The 18,707-nt window shown below is 38.9% G+C and overlaps 2 protein-coding genes across 7 annotated transcripts in view; both read right to left on the bottom strand.

Annotated features, from left to right (window-relative positions):
* The window catches only part of OXCT1 (3-oxoacid CoA-transferase 1), a 160,859-nt gene that overhangs the window by 45,992 nt on the left and 96,160 nt on the right, over positions 1–18,707 (bottom strand). For all 6 annotated transcript variants that reach the window (XM_082454521.1, XM_082454522.1, XM_082454523.1 and 3 more), the window contains exon 14: positions 6,704–6,793. In XM_082454521.1, the coding sequence (XP_082310647.1) occupies positions 6,704–6,793 (90 nt within the window). The remainder of the gene's footprint in view (positions 1–6,703; positions 6,794–18,707) is intronic.
* PLCXD3 (phosphatidylinositol specific phospholipase C X domain containing 3) overlaps positions 1–18,707 on the bottom strand; it is a 434,729-nt gene that overhangs the window by 369,210 nt on the left and 46,812 nt on the right. The gene's annotated exons all lie outside the window — the stretch shown is intronic.

The raw sequence follows: 18,707 nt of genomic DNA, 5'->3' as shown, positions 1-18,707 counted from the left end.
TTGCTGAAAATTATCTCAAGGATGCTTCCAAGAAAGCATTTTTAAAAAACTCTTTTATATTTGCTGGCTTTTGGTAACACATTTGGTCCAAAATGAAAAGGATTAATAAATCTCATTTACTTTTTATAATTCCTCTGCACAAAAAGCAAAGACAAGGTAAAACAGTATTCAAGATTTCTATATGACACTGCTATCAGATACGAATTGGACTTAATAAAAATATTATTCACAAAGATTTATTCTCAACTTCATAACAAAAAAATGATACAAATGAACTTATTTACAAAACAGAAACACAGACTCACAGACCTAGAGAATGAATTTATGGTTACCAGGGGGGGAAGGCTGTGGAGGAGGGATAGATTGGGAAGTTGGGATTGACATGTACACATTGCTACACTTAAAATAGATAAACAAGAACCTACTGTATAGCACAGGGAACTCTGCTCAATATTTTGTAATAACCTAAATGGGAAAAGAATTTGAAAAAGAATAGATACATGCATACGTGTAACTAAATCACTTTGCTGTACATCTGAAACTAATACAACATTGTTGATCAACTATACTCCAATATAAAAATTAAAAAATAAATTAAAAATAAGTTAAATTACATTTTTAAAAAAGCAAAGACAAGGTAAAAGAGTATTCAAGATTTCTATATGACACCTTCGCTATCTGATACAGATTGGACTTAATAAAAAATATTATTCACAAAGATTTATTCTCAACTTCATAACAATATAATTATGACTCTTTCTATCCTTTAGAATCCAGACCTCCTACTGTAATAAAAATAAAAACTAAGCCTGTTTTAGAAATAGAGCCCTCATTTATGTTCTCAAAAATAGGTACCGGAGTTTTGCCTGTTTCCAATAAATGACAACTATGACTGAATTTCTTTGTTTTTGTGCTCTGAGAGTTATACCCTTAGGAACACATTTCCAGTACACAATACTAAGAACAAAACACTTTCCTTTATATTGTTAGTGGTGATGGTATTTGCCAGACAGAAAAGTTTAGTAACAGAAAACGGAGGGGCTGGATACATAGGTTCTCAGTTTGCTTTTGCTCTTTATTTTCTACTTGACTTTTATTGGAATGTTTAACCCCTATGAAATTTGGTTGGTTTACTTCTGGAAGGGAAACAATAAGACCTACCTCACAAGAGTACTGTAATGATAAAATAAAGGCAATAAACATGTAACTGCTTGGAAAAAGTTAAAAGTGCTCTATATGTTCAAAGTAACATTATTATTTGAAGAACTAATGAATTCAACAATTATTGATTCCTAATATGCACCAGGCATGATTTTCCTCAGTTGTTATGATAGAAAGAGCCCCTGCCCTCATGGAACTTACATTCTAGTGAAGAAAGGAGATGAAGAATCATCAGAAGCGGGGGGAATTCTGTTTTGTATAATAGTCAGGAAAAGCTTCTCTGGTATTCTCAGCAGAGACCTGAGTGAACGGAGGAATTGAGCCATGTAGATATCTGAGGAAGAGCTTTCCAGGCATAGAGAATAACAAGTCCAAAGGCCCTGAGGCAGGAGGATGCTTGGAATGTTCCAGAAACTTACAGGAAGAGAGTCTGGCTGGAGCTCAGTGGGCAAGTGGGAGAATCCTAGTAGATGGAGTCAGAGAGGTACTGGGATTGAAGCTGACAAGCCAGGGAGGGCCTTAGGGACAAAGTGTAAGGAACTCTGAACTTGAATCTAAGGGAGATGGGAAGCTGTGGAGGGTTTCTGAGCCCAGGAAGAAGTGTTATAACATGATTTATATTTTTAAAACATCATTCCTACCACTGTGTGGAGAATAGACTCTGTGTGTGTGTGTGTGTGTGTGTGTGTGTGTGTGTGTGTGTGTGTGTGTGTGTGTATTTCCACCCAACTCTTCTCCCTTTGCTCTCTGACAACAGGGACCTAATTGTAAATCCCTCAGCATGCGCTGCCCTTTCACACCCCAGTGCCTATTCCCTTGACCTGCAACACACTAGTCCCTTCAAACCCTGTCCCATCCTTCAGATCTCCATGCAAATGCTACATCCCATGGGAAGCACTCTGTTTTGTACACTCTTCTATTTTAAGTATCGGTTTCTATGACTCTATCCCCATAAGACTCTGACCTGCCTAAAGGAAGGACTATGCCTTTCTATTTTTCATTTCCTCAGACTCTATCATAGTGCCTGACACATAGTAGGCCTTCAATAAATATTTGATGCCTGCATAAACAAGTAAATTAACATACATAAGATAATTCTGCCAAATTTCAAGACAAAGCCTCAAAGAATATTCATTTGGTCATTCATCGTGTCTAGGGGATGGAAGACGCTAAGCCAGCAAATTCATAAAATGTTGGCTCATTTATATATCATCGTGTAGAGGTAGGAGTGAGTCAGATAAAGGGGGAAGGGGAACAGAATGTGGAAACATCTAACAACAGGAAACAACATGAATGTGGAGATCCTAGCAGAACTGAAGCCCTGGAAACAAGGATAAAGTAGGTTGCTGGGGAGCTGATGACAGAAGGCTGGGAGGCTAAGGTGAACTAAGTAATGTGGACCTAACTCGATCTAGCTTTAGTTTGAGACCAGTCACTTTGGTAGTGGTGTGCTTGATTACCAGGAAAGAGGGTCAGTCTGGCAGGAAGAGGACCTTTGGGATGCTGCAACAGTGACCCATGTAGATGTGACAGGGACCTAAACAAGTAGAAATCCACAGGATGGAGCAGATCACAGGGGTATTGTAGATGCAATATGTACAGTGATTGGTGTAGTGGGAGGGGCAGAAACTCCACGAGTACCTTTCCAGAGGGGGGCTGGGAGATCATCACTTCTCCAGTTGAGCTAGCAGATGGAAGATTTTTAGGGGAAACGATGATGATTTCACTTGTATAAGTGCTGCGGTTGAGGTAGCTATGGATCAACCAGGTGGAGGTGTCTAATAGGGAAAAACTACAGTTATAGAGCTCATTAGAGAATTCCAGGGTGGAAATAAGGATTAGGGAGCCACTGAGTGAAAAATAATAGTTGGTGCCAAAGATTTAGAAAGCACCCAAGAAAGGTGCAGAGGGTGAGAAGTACAGAGGGCCAAGGATGAAGTTATGAGGAGTCCTGGCAGGAACTGATAAAGAAAAGGATGGGGCAGCTAGGGATCTAGGTTGGTGGGGCAGCTCTGCAGGCCTCAGCACGTGGTTTACAACTATGGTTCCAAGGCTGCTGTTGCAGTTAAGGCCTTTCTCAGAAGGCTAGAGGGGGACAAAAAATAGTCCAATGAAATCGGCTTTCTCTTTAAGGACATGACCCAGAAATTGCACAAATGCTCAAATCCCATTGACTTAAACTTGGTCACATAGATGCATCTACACGCAAGGGAATCTGGGAAATGTAGTCTGTCACTGGGTTACTCTGTGTCCAACTAAAACATGGGAAGATTCTAATACAAAAGGGAAGAAGAGGAGATGGGTACTAAGGGGCACAATTCTCAGATTGTTTTCTTTTAAATATTTTGCTGATATCTATCTCAACAGGGATAGCTTTGACCAGGGAAAATGAAAAAAGGGAAAGAGGTAATTCTGAAACCTGAAGCTTTCAGAAAAGGGCAGGTGTGGATGGGAACTTAGGTGAGGATGCAGCATGGTATGACATGATGAACACAACTAGACCAAACTGAGGGAAACTCCTAGCTCTGCCACTTACCTGGACAAGTTTCTTACCTGTCTACATTCCAGCCTTACATCAGAGGGTGGCTGAGAGGTTTATAGATCCAGTATGTACAATGCCACACACAGGGCCTGGCACCTAGTAAAGACTCAAACTCCTACTCCTTTCCTTCATTTCTCCCAATTTTTAGAGGGCAAAAGAAGGACACGCCAAGAGATCAAAAGGAGCTTAAGTAAGAAGGTGGCTAGACACCAAAAACTCTGCCTACTTTGCAATTTTGCCTGGAACCCTGATGTCTAAGCTTAAATGAAAGCCACACTCCAAGGCCAGTCTGACGCCAGTGCCTGCCACATGTCTCCAGAAGCATTTTTAAGGCAAGGGAAATGTTATGCTGGTTATTCTAGAGCAACACAAGCAGGCAGCCAGGTTTCAAATACCAGAAGCTGCTGGCTGCTTGCAAAGACTTGCAAGGAAAGAGTTTCCTTTGTCTGATTAAAGCAACATTTTCAAAGGTCAGGTAATGCTCTATTTATAAGTGACCTGCATCTGTAACCCTATAGACAAAGAAAAGGAGCAAAAAAAAAAGCTGCACCTGAAAGCCAGTTGATGGCTCCACCTACTTACTGGGAAAAAAAAAAATCAGCAGCACAGGAATACAAGATTATATTTCTTTTCTCAGGTTTTAATCTTTCACTGCAAACTTTCTACTCTGTGTCTTAGAAAACTCTGGGGATTCTCCCCCTGGGCTGTTCACTTACTCATAAGGCAGCAGAAGTTACCTGGCATGTCTAAAAGAACAGGTCATTAACTGGGGAGGCCACCAGGAGTGAAAGACCTCGCCTCTCTATTTCCTTTCCAACCTCTACCAACCTTTAGGCAGACAAAATATGCAGGAAAGAAGTGGTGAGGTCCCCGTGTTCCCTTGAGTTGGGCCAATAACAGTAAGTCCAGGTGAACAATATACAGTAGCAACCACACAATCTGGGACCAAGAGCACAAAGTGAAGATGGCAAGAAAAGAAACTTCTGTTGGTTAGTTTTCAAGGTTATCTAACTATTAAGTATAAACAAATCACTATTATTATTTTAATCACAAATATATTTTTTGTTAGTTTGTTCAAATAAAAGTATGTTGGGAAAAATATCTAACTTCAGTTCTGGTCTAAAACTTAGTGCCAATTTCCCCACTGAGAGAAGAAAAAGAAGAAATGCTAAAAAACATTATCTTGCTTCTATGAAAAGCTTTAAGAAGGGACTTCTAATCGGAAGTTTGAAGCACCATTTTTCCTGTGTCAGAAATTCCAGCTGAGGAGAAAGAAAACACTTTGGGGAAAAAAGGAGAGAGAAATACAGGCCCCATGTTTTGAAAACGAATGCACAAAAATAATCTGAAATGAGTCGGACTTCAGTGCCTATGTGTCAACATTAAAGTAACAACAAAAGGAAAGTCGGAAAGAGTTTTCTCCAAATGGACATTATGTTCCAGAAAAGCTTTGGATTTGATTTGCATGCGTGGCATCCTTTTGCCTCTGAAATGAAGTATTTTGGATGCTTTTGCCAGGCATCGCTCAGTAGTCACCTGTGTTGGTTTCATTTCTATTGTTCCATATTTATGCTTCACTGCTCACTTCACTGTTTACTAAGCAATTTATGATAATTTCATATTTATTACAGTTTTCACAATGAAACTGTTTCATGGCACCCATCACTGTGTAACAGAACTCCCCATGGGAAACAAGTCAGAAGCAAATCTTCCAGATCCACACTTTCCCACAATGCTGCAGCACAAAATAAAAAAGGGCAAACGAACTACCACTTCCAGTCAAAATAGCAGGTATCAAGGTGAAAACAGGTAGCTTTTGTTTTAAAACTAAGAATTATAAAGGAGAATGAGCAAAGGTATAGAGGGTGAAGTGGGTACCTGCCACCCAATATCAACTTTGCAAACCATCAGAAGCCCAGGGATTCAGGTGGGGAAGGCAATTAAGCTCAGCTGGTTTAAAGACAATGACTTGGAATAGGAAGAAAGTCATACTGATAGCTCGGTATTTAGAAGACTAGGCTTTGGAGTCAGAGGTACCCAGGCCAAATCTCAGTTCCACTAGTTATGTGACCTCAGGCAAGTTACTTAACCTCTCTGAAGCTCTGTTTCTGGACCCACAAAAATACTTATATCAAGTTCATGGGCTTTTACAGGCAAACATACACAGAGAGCTTAGTGTACTGTTCATGCACAGTAAACTCAATGGATGGGAGCCATCACTATTATAGGCTAATGATATCATCATCATCATCATTAAATGTAAGTGCCATGCGGTCAATGATTCTTGTCTAGTTTTGGTCATTGCTAAATTCCAGCAGTGCCCAGCACATAATAGGTATTCAATAAACACTCAATGATTTATCAAAATAAAAGTGTAATATTCTTCAGAATAGAACACTTGCTATCACCAAGTCCATCATTTTCTAACACCGTCTCAAAACGGCACCTCCACAGACTTGGTAAGAGGCCATATTGTCCACTTGAAAATAACTGCTGTTAAAAACCCACATTCTGTTGTGTTTTTCATTTTGCACAGAGATAGCAACCACTAACCCGAATCAGAGAATTCCCTGGTGGTTCAGTGGTGATGACTCCATGCTTCCACTGCAGGGGGACGTGGGTTCGATCCTTGGTCGGGGAACTAAGATCCTACATGCCACTGGGTTTGGCCACAAAAATAAAACTAAAATAAAAATATCTATAAACCTGAATCAACACATCTGCCCTAACATCTTTTCACTGCTTTTGAAGACATTACAGCTTTTACTTTTAATGTGTGTGTGAGGCAGATAATCAAAGAACACCCTGATGTTTGCTTCAAAGTTAAAACAAAAATTTAGCTGAATGATAATAAATAATGGCCTTTATTTGTAACGTTTTTCTCTAAAATATAAACGCTATCAAGTTGAGTGATCCAGAGAAAACAATAAAAACAATGGTCGCATGACGCGGTGTACAGGATTTCAGTGTAGTGTGAATTTCCAAAGCAGCTCTCATTACCTTTGCAGAGTGCTCCATGGTGACCACCACTTTGGTTTTGGCACTGGACACTAGATCCATAGCCCCTCCCATTCCTTTCACCATCTTCCCCTGCAAAACAAACAGAAGAGAAGAAGTAATTCCTGGGACTTCCCTGGTGGTTAAGAATCAGCCTTGCAATGCAGGGGACACTGGTTCGATCCCTGGTTGGGGAATGAAGATCCCACGTGCCGCGGGGCAACTAAGCCTGCGTGCCACAACTAGAGAGATGCCCGTGCACCACAACGAAGAGCCCACATGACGCAACGAAAGATCCTGCGTGCCTCAACTAATACCCGAGGCAGCCAAAAAATAAATAAATATTAAAAAAATAAAAAGAAGAAGTAATTCTCTTTCACCTTTTTAGTATGTGGCAGAACAAAATTAACTTGCGAGAAGAAGCCGCTGGAATAATTAGTGAGAAAAACTCATTGACCTTCACTGCTTAGTACGTCAGCTTTATGATCTTAATATCCTGTTGCTCTATTATTCTATGGCTGAAGAATAAGTTCAGGATAAATATTTTGATGTTACATTCACTGAGTATGGCTGACATTACTTTGTCAATGCTATATTAGCAATAAGTCAATCATTGGACAAGAAAAAACTTAAGAACCTTTCCAAAATTCTGGGCACATTACTCTTACTACAATAATATGAGACTGAAATCCACATACCCCTGACATTCATTTCTTTCTTTTTAAACATATACTTGGCACCACTGAGTCTTCAATCACAGACACTTTCTAAAGCACTCTCTTGGATTTCCTGCAGATTAAAATGCCATTAGGTAATAAACTAAGGCATTAGTGGTGCTTCCCTAGTAATGATTAATACGAAAGGTGGGTCTGTCTTTCTAAAACCTGGCACTTATCTTGCTCTTAGAAGAATACATCAAAACAAAACAAAAAAATATATTTCTGTTAAGCAAAAACAGAAAACAGAAGCAGACTTCAGGATCCTTTCACCAAGACCATTCTATTTTTGTTCATCTGTCCATCTCCTCATTCATTAAACATTTACCAACCACCTTCTCTGTGCCACACACTCTGAATAATTCCCACTGTCCAGTCTGTCTCCTGGTTACAGAGTTTTGGAAAAAGCAAGTGTCCCCAGAGATGATGAAATAAATTCTTACTCAAGTAGACTGAAGAGAAATGTTTCTAACACTGAAACCTCCTGAAAATTTAATTTATTTTTTCTTGCAAGTCCTCTTGCTGATTTAACAGTAAACTCTTCCAGGGCTTTCAGCTCCTTTCCCATCATTTCATAGCTTTAAGGAAATCAGGCAATACACTCACACCTGGCTTTAAGACACGGTCTCAAATCCCCTGATTTCAGAAACATTTTAGAGGTCAGTGCAACACTGCATGAACATGAATTAGATGGGCAGTATAAAACAAAGGAGTAAGTAGTCGGGATATCTTCATGGTTTGGAGCTTGCCACTAAATGACATTGGGAAGCAGCTGGTAATGGTTGGGAGGTGGAGCAAGAAAGGAGTGGAAGGGACAAAATGAGTCTGTCTTCAGACATGTAAGGTTGCCATGAAGCAGAATATCCATGTGGAAGTGTGTAATTTTATACTTCTATAAGCCATACCGTCATCCTTAGCTGCAATTTTAATAAGTAAAGCACCAGGTCATAACATTTCTGAAGAGAACACTGATACTTTATGGTACAAAATATGGATAAGTTAGAGATGGAAGCAATGAATGTCTATCATAAACTCCAATACTAAGGAAGTTTGGGATTTTTTAAAACATCAAAAGACACTAAAGCTATTCCATTTAAAAATGTCTCAACATGTTCTTGCTGTGGTGAGAACATCCAGCCAGTCTCAGCTTCCATAGATAGTGTCCTTGGGCAGACTAAGAGTGTAAGTGCCAGAAGAATGAGGAAACCAAAGAAAACCAGAAACCAAGCTAGTGTGTTAAACATTCCTTGAATTAAAAAAAAAAAAAATTCCTTGAATTAGAATATACCACAGGCAAATTTTGTCCCCTGTGACACAATGATACTGGTAAAAGCTTATGACAGCTTCTAACAGGAAGCTTGTCCATTTTAGGTGAATCTGATGTACATATTTTAAATCATCGTCAGTTATTTAAGAAAGATTTATAGAGCACCAGCTGGGTACATAACACTGAGCTGGCAGGAATATAAAGAGCTATGAAACATGTTGGAAAGAACCATCTCTTTGTGTCTGTTAGAAAGAACTTTATCCCTTGACTCAATGTAAATGAACAGTCTTCATCACTCAAAAAGATTCAACTGGTCTCATGTCTTGTCTTCAAAGCACACACTACAAATTTCAAAGCACTATTTTGATACTTACATGTTTGTTTCCAAGAGTAAAAAATACACAAGATTAGGTACAGAACACCTGAGATCTATTAACCCACTGTGTGACATTTGCAAAACACCAAATCTCTTTGTATTTAGGCTCATTATCTATAATCCAGGAATAAGAATATCTGCCCTATCATAAAGTTGTTATGAGGAATGGATGTGGAGTAAACAGAAATTTATAAATTTATTGCCTTACATCTTCAGTCAATTCATTTTACTGAGTGTCTAATATGAGCCTGTACTGTACTGGGTGCTGGACTTAGAGATTATCAAGTCAGGCTTCTTTTCTCATAAACTTCATCACTGGGGGAAGGGAAAGCATCCATGAGTAATTAAAGAGACTTGAACCAAACTTCTTCCCTCTAAAAGAAGCATTCCCTACCTCTCTCTCATCCCCAAGGTAGAGCTAAGTGCCTTTTCCCTGTATCCTTGGCACTATTTGGTATGTAATTCTATCACAGTGAATTTCAACTCTTTTCTTTCTTTCACCGTATTATTATTATTGTTATTGCATTATAGGTGCTTAGAAGAATGAGTGGATGAATGGCTTCAAGTAACATAGGTATGTTCAAGTTCCAGCAGAGCACAGAGGATGCAACTGCTACCTGTGCCTGGAGAGGCAGGAATGGGAGGAAGAGGCTCAGCAGGATGTCACAGAGGAGGTGTTTCCAAAGGGAGTCTGCCAGATGGGGAAGAGAACAGCAGTGTCTCCTAAGAGAAAGCATTTCTAGCAGGTTAACTGGAAAACCTCCAAATATTTGGTTTCTGTATTTTTTAAGTAAGTTCATTGTATTAGAAAAAGAAATGAAAATATTTTCTTCCATTTCAATTCCCAAGTGATTTCTGAAACAGAATCAATTACTAAAGGAAAATAATTTATTCTATCTATACCAGAAGAAAAAAAGAGATATAAGACATCCTCTCTGAAGCAAGTGGGAAATTCAACACCACCTTTCAGCCCAGCTCAGCAGGCACTCTTCTGGGAATCAACTACTTACATATCCCAGTGCTCTACTGCAGCTGGGATAGCCATGTGCCTGAGTGCTAGACAACGGAAGAGAGGGAGGTGCTACCTGTGGTTTCAGGCTCTGGCCCATAAAAACCTCTCACGTGTAATCCTTCACGCTCCTTCACCTTCTGCAATCTGGACACTGACATCCAAGGTGTCCTCGCAGATGACTGAGCTTCCCTCAGCCTGGGTCCTTAAATGACCATGTGTAGCAGAGCCCACTTACTCAGAAACACACTGCATTGCTCAATATGAGTGAAAAACACAGGGTGCTAAACCACTGAAATCGGGAGGCTTATTTGTTACAGCAGCTGGTGTGACTAATACGGTGGTGTGTTGCCCAAATGAACTCTGTGGAAGGGAGAGAATTCTGTGTAGAATTAGAACTGTTACAGCTGCATAACAGAGGGGGGACCTGAGAAGGCCTCTTAAGGAGATGCTTTACCACTGCTCTTTGAGGGAGGTGACTATGCCAGATACTCTCCTCGGCACTGTTATCTACCTCTTTATCCAAATGTCCAGCACACTGCTTGACATTTGATAGAGCTGAGATACAGATCTTACCTCTGTCTTCATCTCCCTCCCAGAAACCCAACATCCTAATCAATATACAAAATAAAAAGCTGATAAAAGAGAGACGTTAAGGAGCTAAAAATATATCTTTAAATAAATCACAAAAGAGAAAAGTGATACGGAGAATAAAATAGGCCTATAATGAAGAGGAGATTATGGTCATGATTGAAGCACTGGGCCAGGGTCACACAAAGTGTGGCTTTCTTTTAAATCTCATCAGCAAACATACATTTCCTGAATGGGGCAACTTTAGTTCTGAAATGTATTCTGGCTAGCATAATGGAGAGATTGCTGGATACTCATTTCATAGCCAACTCATTTTTTTGCAGTTAAGGACTGACTCTGACATCAAGTACGGAAAGAATACTGCAATAAAATGCACGAGAATGCTGCATGCTCTATTATGACAATTACAAAACTTTTCTAAAAAGATACTGACTCAACTGTTATCCTCCATTCAAAAATATTTTCAGGGTCTCTTATGAACCAGGAACTAAGATAAGAATTAGGAATAAAAAATGAACATGATCATCTACCTTTTTTCTAGAAAATATATTTAAACCAAAATCAATATTTTAAAGATATTTTTATTTACTTTGATCCTATTTCCTAATATCAGAATTTTAAAGAAAGTGAAAGAAATTGTTAAAATGCCATTTAAAATAAAACAAACATACTGAAAATGATTCTTGCCATCATCTTTATCATTAGTATATAAATAGTAATGGCTTATTTTCAGATTTGTTACCTCTAAATATTCTGCTCTTAAGTGAGAAACAATGTACAATCTACAGAAACAATTTTTAAAGCATTTTAAACTAATGCTATGTGCCCTACTGGAAAATGTGAATCAACTGTAAGAAAAAGGGAAAAATAGCTGTGATTTATTTATAAAACTAGGGCTTGTTGTTCAATATTAAACACCAGAGCATTAAGTATCCACCTCAATCCAAATGTAAGCCTCTTTATTTCTGTCTCACTTTCCCATTATTAAAAAATGTTCTGGGCTTCCCTGGTGGCGCAGTGGTTGAGAATCTGCCTGCCAATGCAGGGCACATGGGTTAGAGCCCTGGTCTGTGAAGATCCCACGTGCCGCGGAGCGGCTGGGCCCGTGAGCCACAACTACTGAGCCTGCGTGTCTGGAGCCTGTGCTCCGCAACAAGAGAGGCCACGATGGTGAGAGGCCCGCGCACCGCGATGAAGAGTGGCCCCCGCTTGCCACAACTAGAGAGAGCCCTCGCACAGAAACGAAGACCCAACACAGCCAAAAATAAATAAATAAATAAATAAAATTAAAAAAAAAAAAAAAGGTTCTAAGAAAGAAAGCGGTCTCTAAACATGTTCCTAGCTAAAGAGCAGGAGAGAGGGAAAATAACATGATATCAACATTTCTTTAAATACAAAGAGAGAGGTTACAAAAGATTTTAAAAATTTGCCTTAGTTTAGCAAAGTTATAACAAAGGTACAGCAGAATATTTCTCTTTTCTGTTATACTTTGTATTCAAACCAAGAAAAATGTGATTTTCCTTTCCAAGTTTAATTGTATTTCCCAGGACAGGTGAACTGATCATGTAAACCAATTAATATGTAACTAGAAATATAATAATATCTTTATTGCTAAGTAAGTTAACAAAATTGCTTATAACAAATATCAGTTATCAATCATAATATGGGCTAAAAAAAAAGCATGTCAAAAGAGCAGTACTCGGATAAATTCAAAATTTCATTTTAGTAAGCGCTGTTGCTCCTGTTCTCTCCGAGATCTTGTTTCAATTATTCCCTCTTCACAGCTCCTCCCCGCTCCCCCCTCCACAGCCCCTCTCTGTAGATTCTTCAACACATTGAAGTCCAGTTTCTCCTTGACCATGCCCTTGAAGTGAGAACTACTCAATCCAGTCTCTAATATTTAATCACTTGATTCAGTACACACTTTGTAGGTTTACTTTATACATTCCTGAACCTTTCTACTACATTTCACACTGCGTTCTATCAACATCTGTAAATTCTCTATACTCATCGGCTTCCATGGTACAATACCTCCTACCTTGAGGCTTTCCGGCTCCTTTCTAGCATCCTTTTCCCACACCAGCTTTGTGTGTTGGCCAACTTAAAGCTCTGCCCTTGGCCTCCTGCTCTTATTGCCACTTGTTTGTTCTCCACGAGTGACTTCATCTATACGCTTAGGATATAAACCGGCCCTGTCTCTGATGATTCCTAAAGCCACATGTCTAGCTCAGATCTTCCCTGAGTTTCAGATTTCAATATCCAAAAACTTCCCAGTCACCCTGTAGCACAATCTGCTGGCTGATTCCCCAAATTGTTTCCTCTTGTTCCTGGGCACAGAGGTCACATTTCCCAGCCGTCCCTGAAGTTAGGATTAGTCATAGGAATAAGTTCTGACCAATGGAACGGGGTGAAAGTGATATATAATACTTCCAGGGCTGGACCATAAAAACTTCAAGAACAATGCTCCATGCCCTTGCCTTTTCTGCAAACTACATGTTGAAGATGGTGCAGCCATGGAATGGAAGGAATCTCAAACCCTGAATTACTGCACAGAAGAGAGCTGTCTGCAAATCAGGGATATTCACTTTGGTTCTATGTGAGTGAGAAATAAAAACTTCTGTTATCTTATGTTAATTATTCACGCCTCAACTCAATATGGTCCAAACTAAATTAAGCATCTTTATCAGGGCAAATCTCATCTGCCCACCAATTTCCTATTTCAGTTAGTGGCCAGTCAACCATCTCAGGATCCAAATCAGAAACGTCTTTATCTCTTGCCTCTCCTTCATTATCCGTGTACAATCAATGAATCACTCAATCACAAAGAACTTCTATTTTCCCAATATTTCTTGAACTTGACTATTTCTCACCCTAGCTAAGATCCTTATGACTTCTCCCTGAGTGGTGTAACATCCCTCCAGTCAACCTATGTCCAGCCTTGTCCCTCTCAAATCTTTCCAACTCATAACCACAAAAATAATCTTCTTAAAATGAGCATTTTATATCATTCCTCTGCTTAAAACTTTTCACTAGTTCCCCAGTGGTTCAGGGTAAAGTCCAAGCACCTCACTCAGTCTGGCATACAAAACCTATGACAGCGTGGCCTGGACCCTCCTCATTTCCTTACGCTCCAGTTCCCATTTCTATTCCAGGAATAGTGAGTTGGTTGTCTACAGCGTATGGCTTCATACTATGCGGTAAGGTCTCACCCTCATTCTATCAGGTGTGCTCCAGCTCACCCTTAACGCATCAAATCATGACTACCTCTCCCAGGAAGCATCCGCATGCCTCTGCCCCCACCCCATCAACAAGACAGATTAGGGGCCTCTCTCGGGTGCTCTCACAGCATCCTTGCTTATCCCCACTATAGAGTTTGCCCCATGACCTGCACTAAGATCAGGGCGGATGTTTCACTGGCCAGCAGTGACAAGGCCATCCAGGTAGTTATAACTGAAATTCTTCCTCATGAGAGGCATCCCATCCCCCCTCTAACAAACCATGTCCCACCCACTACTGCCATCTAGCAACTTAAAACACAAGAGCAGGCCTCCAAGACCTATCCAGCTATGACGACCATGTGTTCTGATCGATCACATCTATTCTGATTCATCAGTACCTGTGCACTTAAGAAATCAATTAACTTCAAATAGGACAAATGAACCCTGTTCCTAGCTATTAACGACACTGATGCTCTCCTTTTGCAAAAGTGTCAATACCGCTCAAGAGTGTCTCCATCATTCACTTTTGAAACCTCAACCGCTCCAAGTAAAAAAAAAATCCCAATGTGTGTAAGATTGATTGCAGGCCATTAACTCTACCTTTGTGCAGGAAATTACTAAGAATTTACTAAGTGAATAGTTAAAAGTATAAAACTTTCACATTTTCTTTTCCTAAGGTATAAGCAATGTATGATGAAGCTTCTTTTGGTTATAAATGAGGCACTTTGGATAGGTTAACTTCTTTGTACAAGGTCAGACAGACTGACTCTCTGATTACTCTATTTGCTGGATTAATAAAATGGACAGCAGGAGAAAAACTCTAAGTTATTCTTAGCTCTGTTGTGAAGCTATAGGTTCAGTTTTCATAGAGTCTATTCATTATTCTTCAAAGATGAAAATAAACATCAAATAACCTGGCTAGGTGAGTTCGCCTTGTTTTATCAGGCCTCCTACAGAAATAGAAAGAGTTTGAGCAAATGCTCCAGGACAGATATAAGGGGATTTGTTTTTATTTAACATGATTAAGTATTATTACTTAATAATGATTAAGTAATGATTATATATTATGTATAAATAAGTTATTTAATTGAATTTATTAAATACAACTGAGCACTGGCGTTTCTGGCCCTGTACATTATCCAGAAACAGGATAAGCACAATATTTAAAAATCCATGGGTAAGTTATTTTCTGCATTAAGAACCTCTTCTTTCCATTGGGTCACTGAGAGAAATGCATTAGAATCATATGCAATTGCCCCCATGTGACCATGTATGACCTACAAATACAGGAATTTCATATGGTTGGTTCAAACTAATGTTCTAATGGTGGGAACACAGATCCCATTTACTATCACACAGAATTTTTTTAAGGGCTTATATTATTTTTAGGAAATTCCAACAAAAATGACAGCTAAAATACAAATGGAAGGATAACAATCATTTTTATGTGTCTGTATATACCAAAATATATCAACATCCCTCAACAACTCACTCACATGGAATATGAAATTATTACCATTCCTTTTGGAAACAGGAAATAGTCTTTCTCAGAAATTTTATTTTCTGATTCTTCAAAGGTGTGTGGATTGGTTGGGATGAAGAGGGGGGTCGGTGAGCATAGAACCATGGGCAGAAGCAGACTTGCTCCATCACCTCCTCCCACTGTCTGCAAAGCTCTAAAGAGCACAATTACAGAATTATTATAATTACACAGCCATCTCTGACAGCTGGATGGAATTTTCAGAGAGAGAGACACAGTGACTAAAAGAACATTATTAAGGAATACATCAGAATCATTACCAGTGTTTTTAGCCACAGTAGAAAAGATCAAAAAATGTAGAAGATAATTTAAAAGCTAAACACACACACACATTTAAGAACAATTGTGAAAGAGCATGTTATGAATACTAAATGTAGGTGCTATATTAAGCAAGTTAGAGGGCTAGGTGCAAGAACATAAAACCATTTTGATTCTACAACAAATTAATAAGTAGTCTGTTTATTCCCAAGGTGTCCTCTAGATTCAGCTGATGACCCAGTTTAATGATTGCTAAGTACCCACTGAGAGTTAACAGCTATGAACATTCACAGCGAATTGATAACCCTTTGGTCGTTGGTAGAGAGTCTTTTAATTTCTTTCCTCCTCAGCCAGTCCTAATCTGTAAAATGGGTACCCAGTGCCTCTCAGATGTGAAGACAGTTCTCACCTCTGGTTTGCTAAGACAGCATACCTCACCTTCGGGACTGGGAGAACCGTGGGTAACATCATTCCACAGAGATTCAGATCCTGGGACTAGTATGAGGTCTGAGCCCCAAGAGCAAGAAGCATAGCATCATTGTGAGAATGACCCACTTCTGGGAGCAACACAGAATGCTAAGGAGTCATGTCACTGTGGGTGGGTCCTAGCATCACAGGCATAGGATGGTTTTAGAAATCAATGACACAGTTTCTCCTCTGAAGACCTTGGAACTGCAAGTGCATGGAAGGTAAAAATGGCTCTTCCTCAAACTGGGGAGAATGAGGTGGAAACCAAGAACTTTTTCAAACACTGAATCAGGTTACAAAAATTACTTTGGGGGGACTTCCCTGGCAGTCCAGTGGTTAGGACTCTAGGTTTCCACTGAAGGGGGCGCAGGATCGATCCCTGGTCAGTGTGGCCAAAAAATTAAAAAAAAAAAAAAAAAAAGTGTCTATTTAAAAAAAAATTACTTTGGGGAATTTGCCACAAATATTTTTGAAAGATACATAATGAGGGAAATTGAGAAGCATTAATTTCTATCTTCTTATCTTTTAAAGTCAACTGTGCCAGAGCAAGCTCTTAGATGGTGGGAGGGAGATGGGGGGCGGGGTGGAGTGGGGGAATGGTTCTGGGACTAAAAGTGAAAAGTGAAGTGTCTTTAGAGAAAAGTAACAAGTAAAAAAAAAAAACAAAAAACACCTTTTTGGTGAACATCTTGATAATGTAGAAATCAAAACACCAAGAACAGAATGAAAAAATAAAAGATATTCTTTTGAAGTAAAATACAAAGAAAAATCAGAAGAGGGTAGAAATATAAACATATAAACTTTAACTTATTTCTTGATATGCCAGTGCTTTAACTCCCTATACTTCATAAGTGACCTTTTAAGTTTCTGATCTTGATGGTTTCAGTAACTTTATCTCTAACTGTCTCTAATACCAGAGACATTACATATATGACAAAACAGTATTAAAAATCAATGTGTTAGCAAAAAACTTGATTATTTCAAACCCATTTTCTATGGAGCCTAAGTTGAGGTACATTTTAAATCTAACACATTCTCAGGTGAGTAGCAAGAGCTACAGTAAGTGAGAAGAATTTTATTCCTTTTACTGCTATAACACCCCGTGGCAGAAATGACTTTGTTCACATTCATCTGGAACTCAGGCATGGCAAATATTTGGAGCTGGGATGTACTAGCTAAAAAATCATTTTTATTCCCTAGAATGCCATTTTTAGGCTCCACATTTAGAAAGAAACACATTCTCTTGATAACCACCTGAGACATAGCTATTCAGGAAGGAGTTGCTTTTTCCTCTAACCAAAGTGAGCAGGTCTAAAATGGAAAGTTGTTTACCTTTATTATTCAAAACTGTACGAGTGTGGGTTCGCATGCATACATAATTACTTAGCTCTGTCCACTGAGAAGGTTTAGAAGCAATGACGTCCCAGGAGCAATAAGCACACCCAACACCCAGATCTTGGTTTCAAATACCATTCTCAAATAAAAGAAACCAGGGCTCCTTGGAGAAATAGCTGATACTAGGAACATCCTGTAGTAACAGAAAGGAAGTACTCAATGAAAAATAAAAATAATGGAGGTGTATAGGAGCCAACATGAAAAAACTCCCAATGGCCATAGTTGGCACAATTTGAGCATGAAAATAAATAACATGGTATTGGATTATAACTCAAAAGTATAAAATATACATGAGCCCATACTGCCATAAACAAATAAATGGTAGAGAAGAGACAAATCTTCTCTCTGGAAGAACTGCAAATAATACATGATACCCCTCTTTTAAGAGATCGTTGAGGGTGGGCTGAATCTACTGACTTGCTTCTAAAGAATAAAGTATGGAAAAGGAAAAATAGTAACTTTATAGTGAACAAACCTGGTAAACAGTACCTTAATCAAGTGATAAAGGTTAATGTCAACAGTGATATCATGTGGATAACCTAAACTCCCTAACTTGATGTGAAAAGGACACTTTACAATATAGTATTCTTCTAATACTATTCTAATACTATTCTATAGTATTCTTTCCAAAAACTCATAACCTCAGTCTAATGATGAGAAAAACATCAGGCAAACACAGACTGGGGAACATTCTGCAGGACATCTGGTCAGTACTTCTCAAGACTATCAAAGTCATGAAAAACAATTGGAAAGACTGAGAAAGTGTCACAGACCAGGGAAGACTAGGGAGATGTGACAACAAAGTGCAATATGGTACTCTGAACTGGATCCTGGAAAAGAAAGAGGACATTAATGGAAAAACTGATAAAATCCAGATAGAGTCAGGAGTTTAATTAATACTAATGTACCTGAAAGACCTGTACACTGAAAACTATAAAACATTGATGAAACAAATTTTAAAAGGCACAAATAAATGGAAAGAAACTCTGTGTTCATGAGTTGGAAGACTTAATATTTAAAATGTCCATACTACCCAAAGTAATCTACAGATTCAAAGCAACACCTATCAAAATACCAATGGCATTTCTTAACAGAAATTTTTAAAAATCCTAAAATTTACGTGAAACCCCCAAAGACCCTGAATAGTCAAAGCAATCTTGAGAAAGAAG

This window comes from Balaenoptera physalus (genome assembly GCF_965194825.1).
Source record: "Balaenoptera physalus genome assembly, chromosome: 3".
Classification (NCBI taxonomy): Eukaryota; Metazoa; Chordata; class Mammalia; order Artiodactyla; family Balaenopteridae; genus Balaenoptera; species Balaenoptera physalus.
Note: the sequence above shows the minus strand (reverse complement) of the source record. Positions and strands in the feature narration are given on the sequence as shown.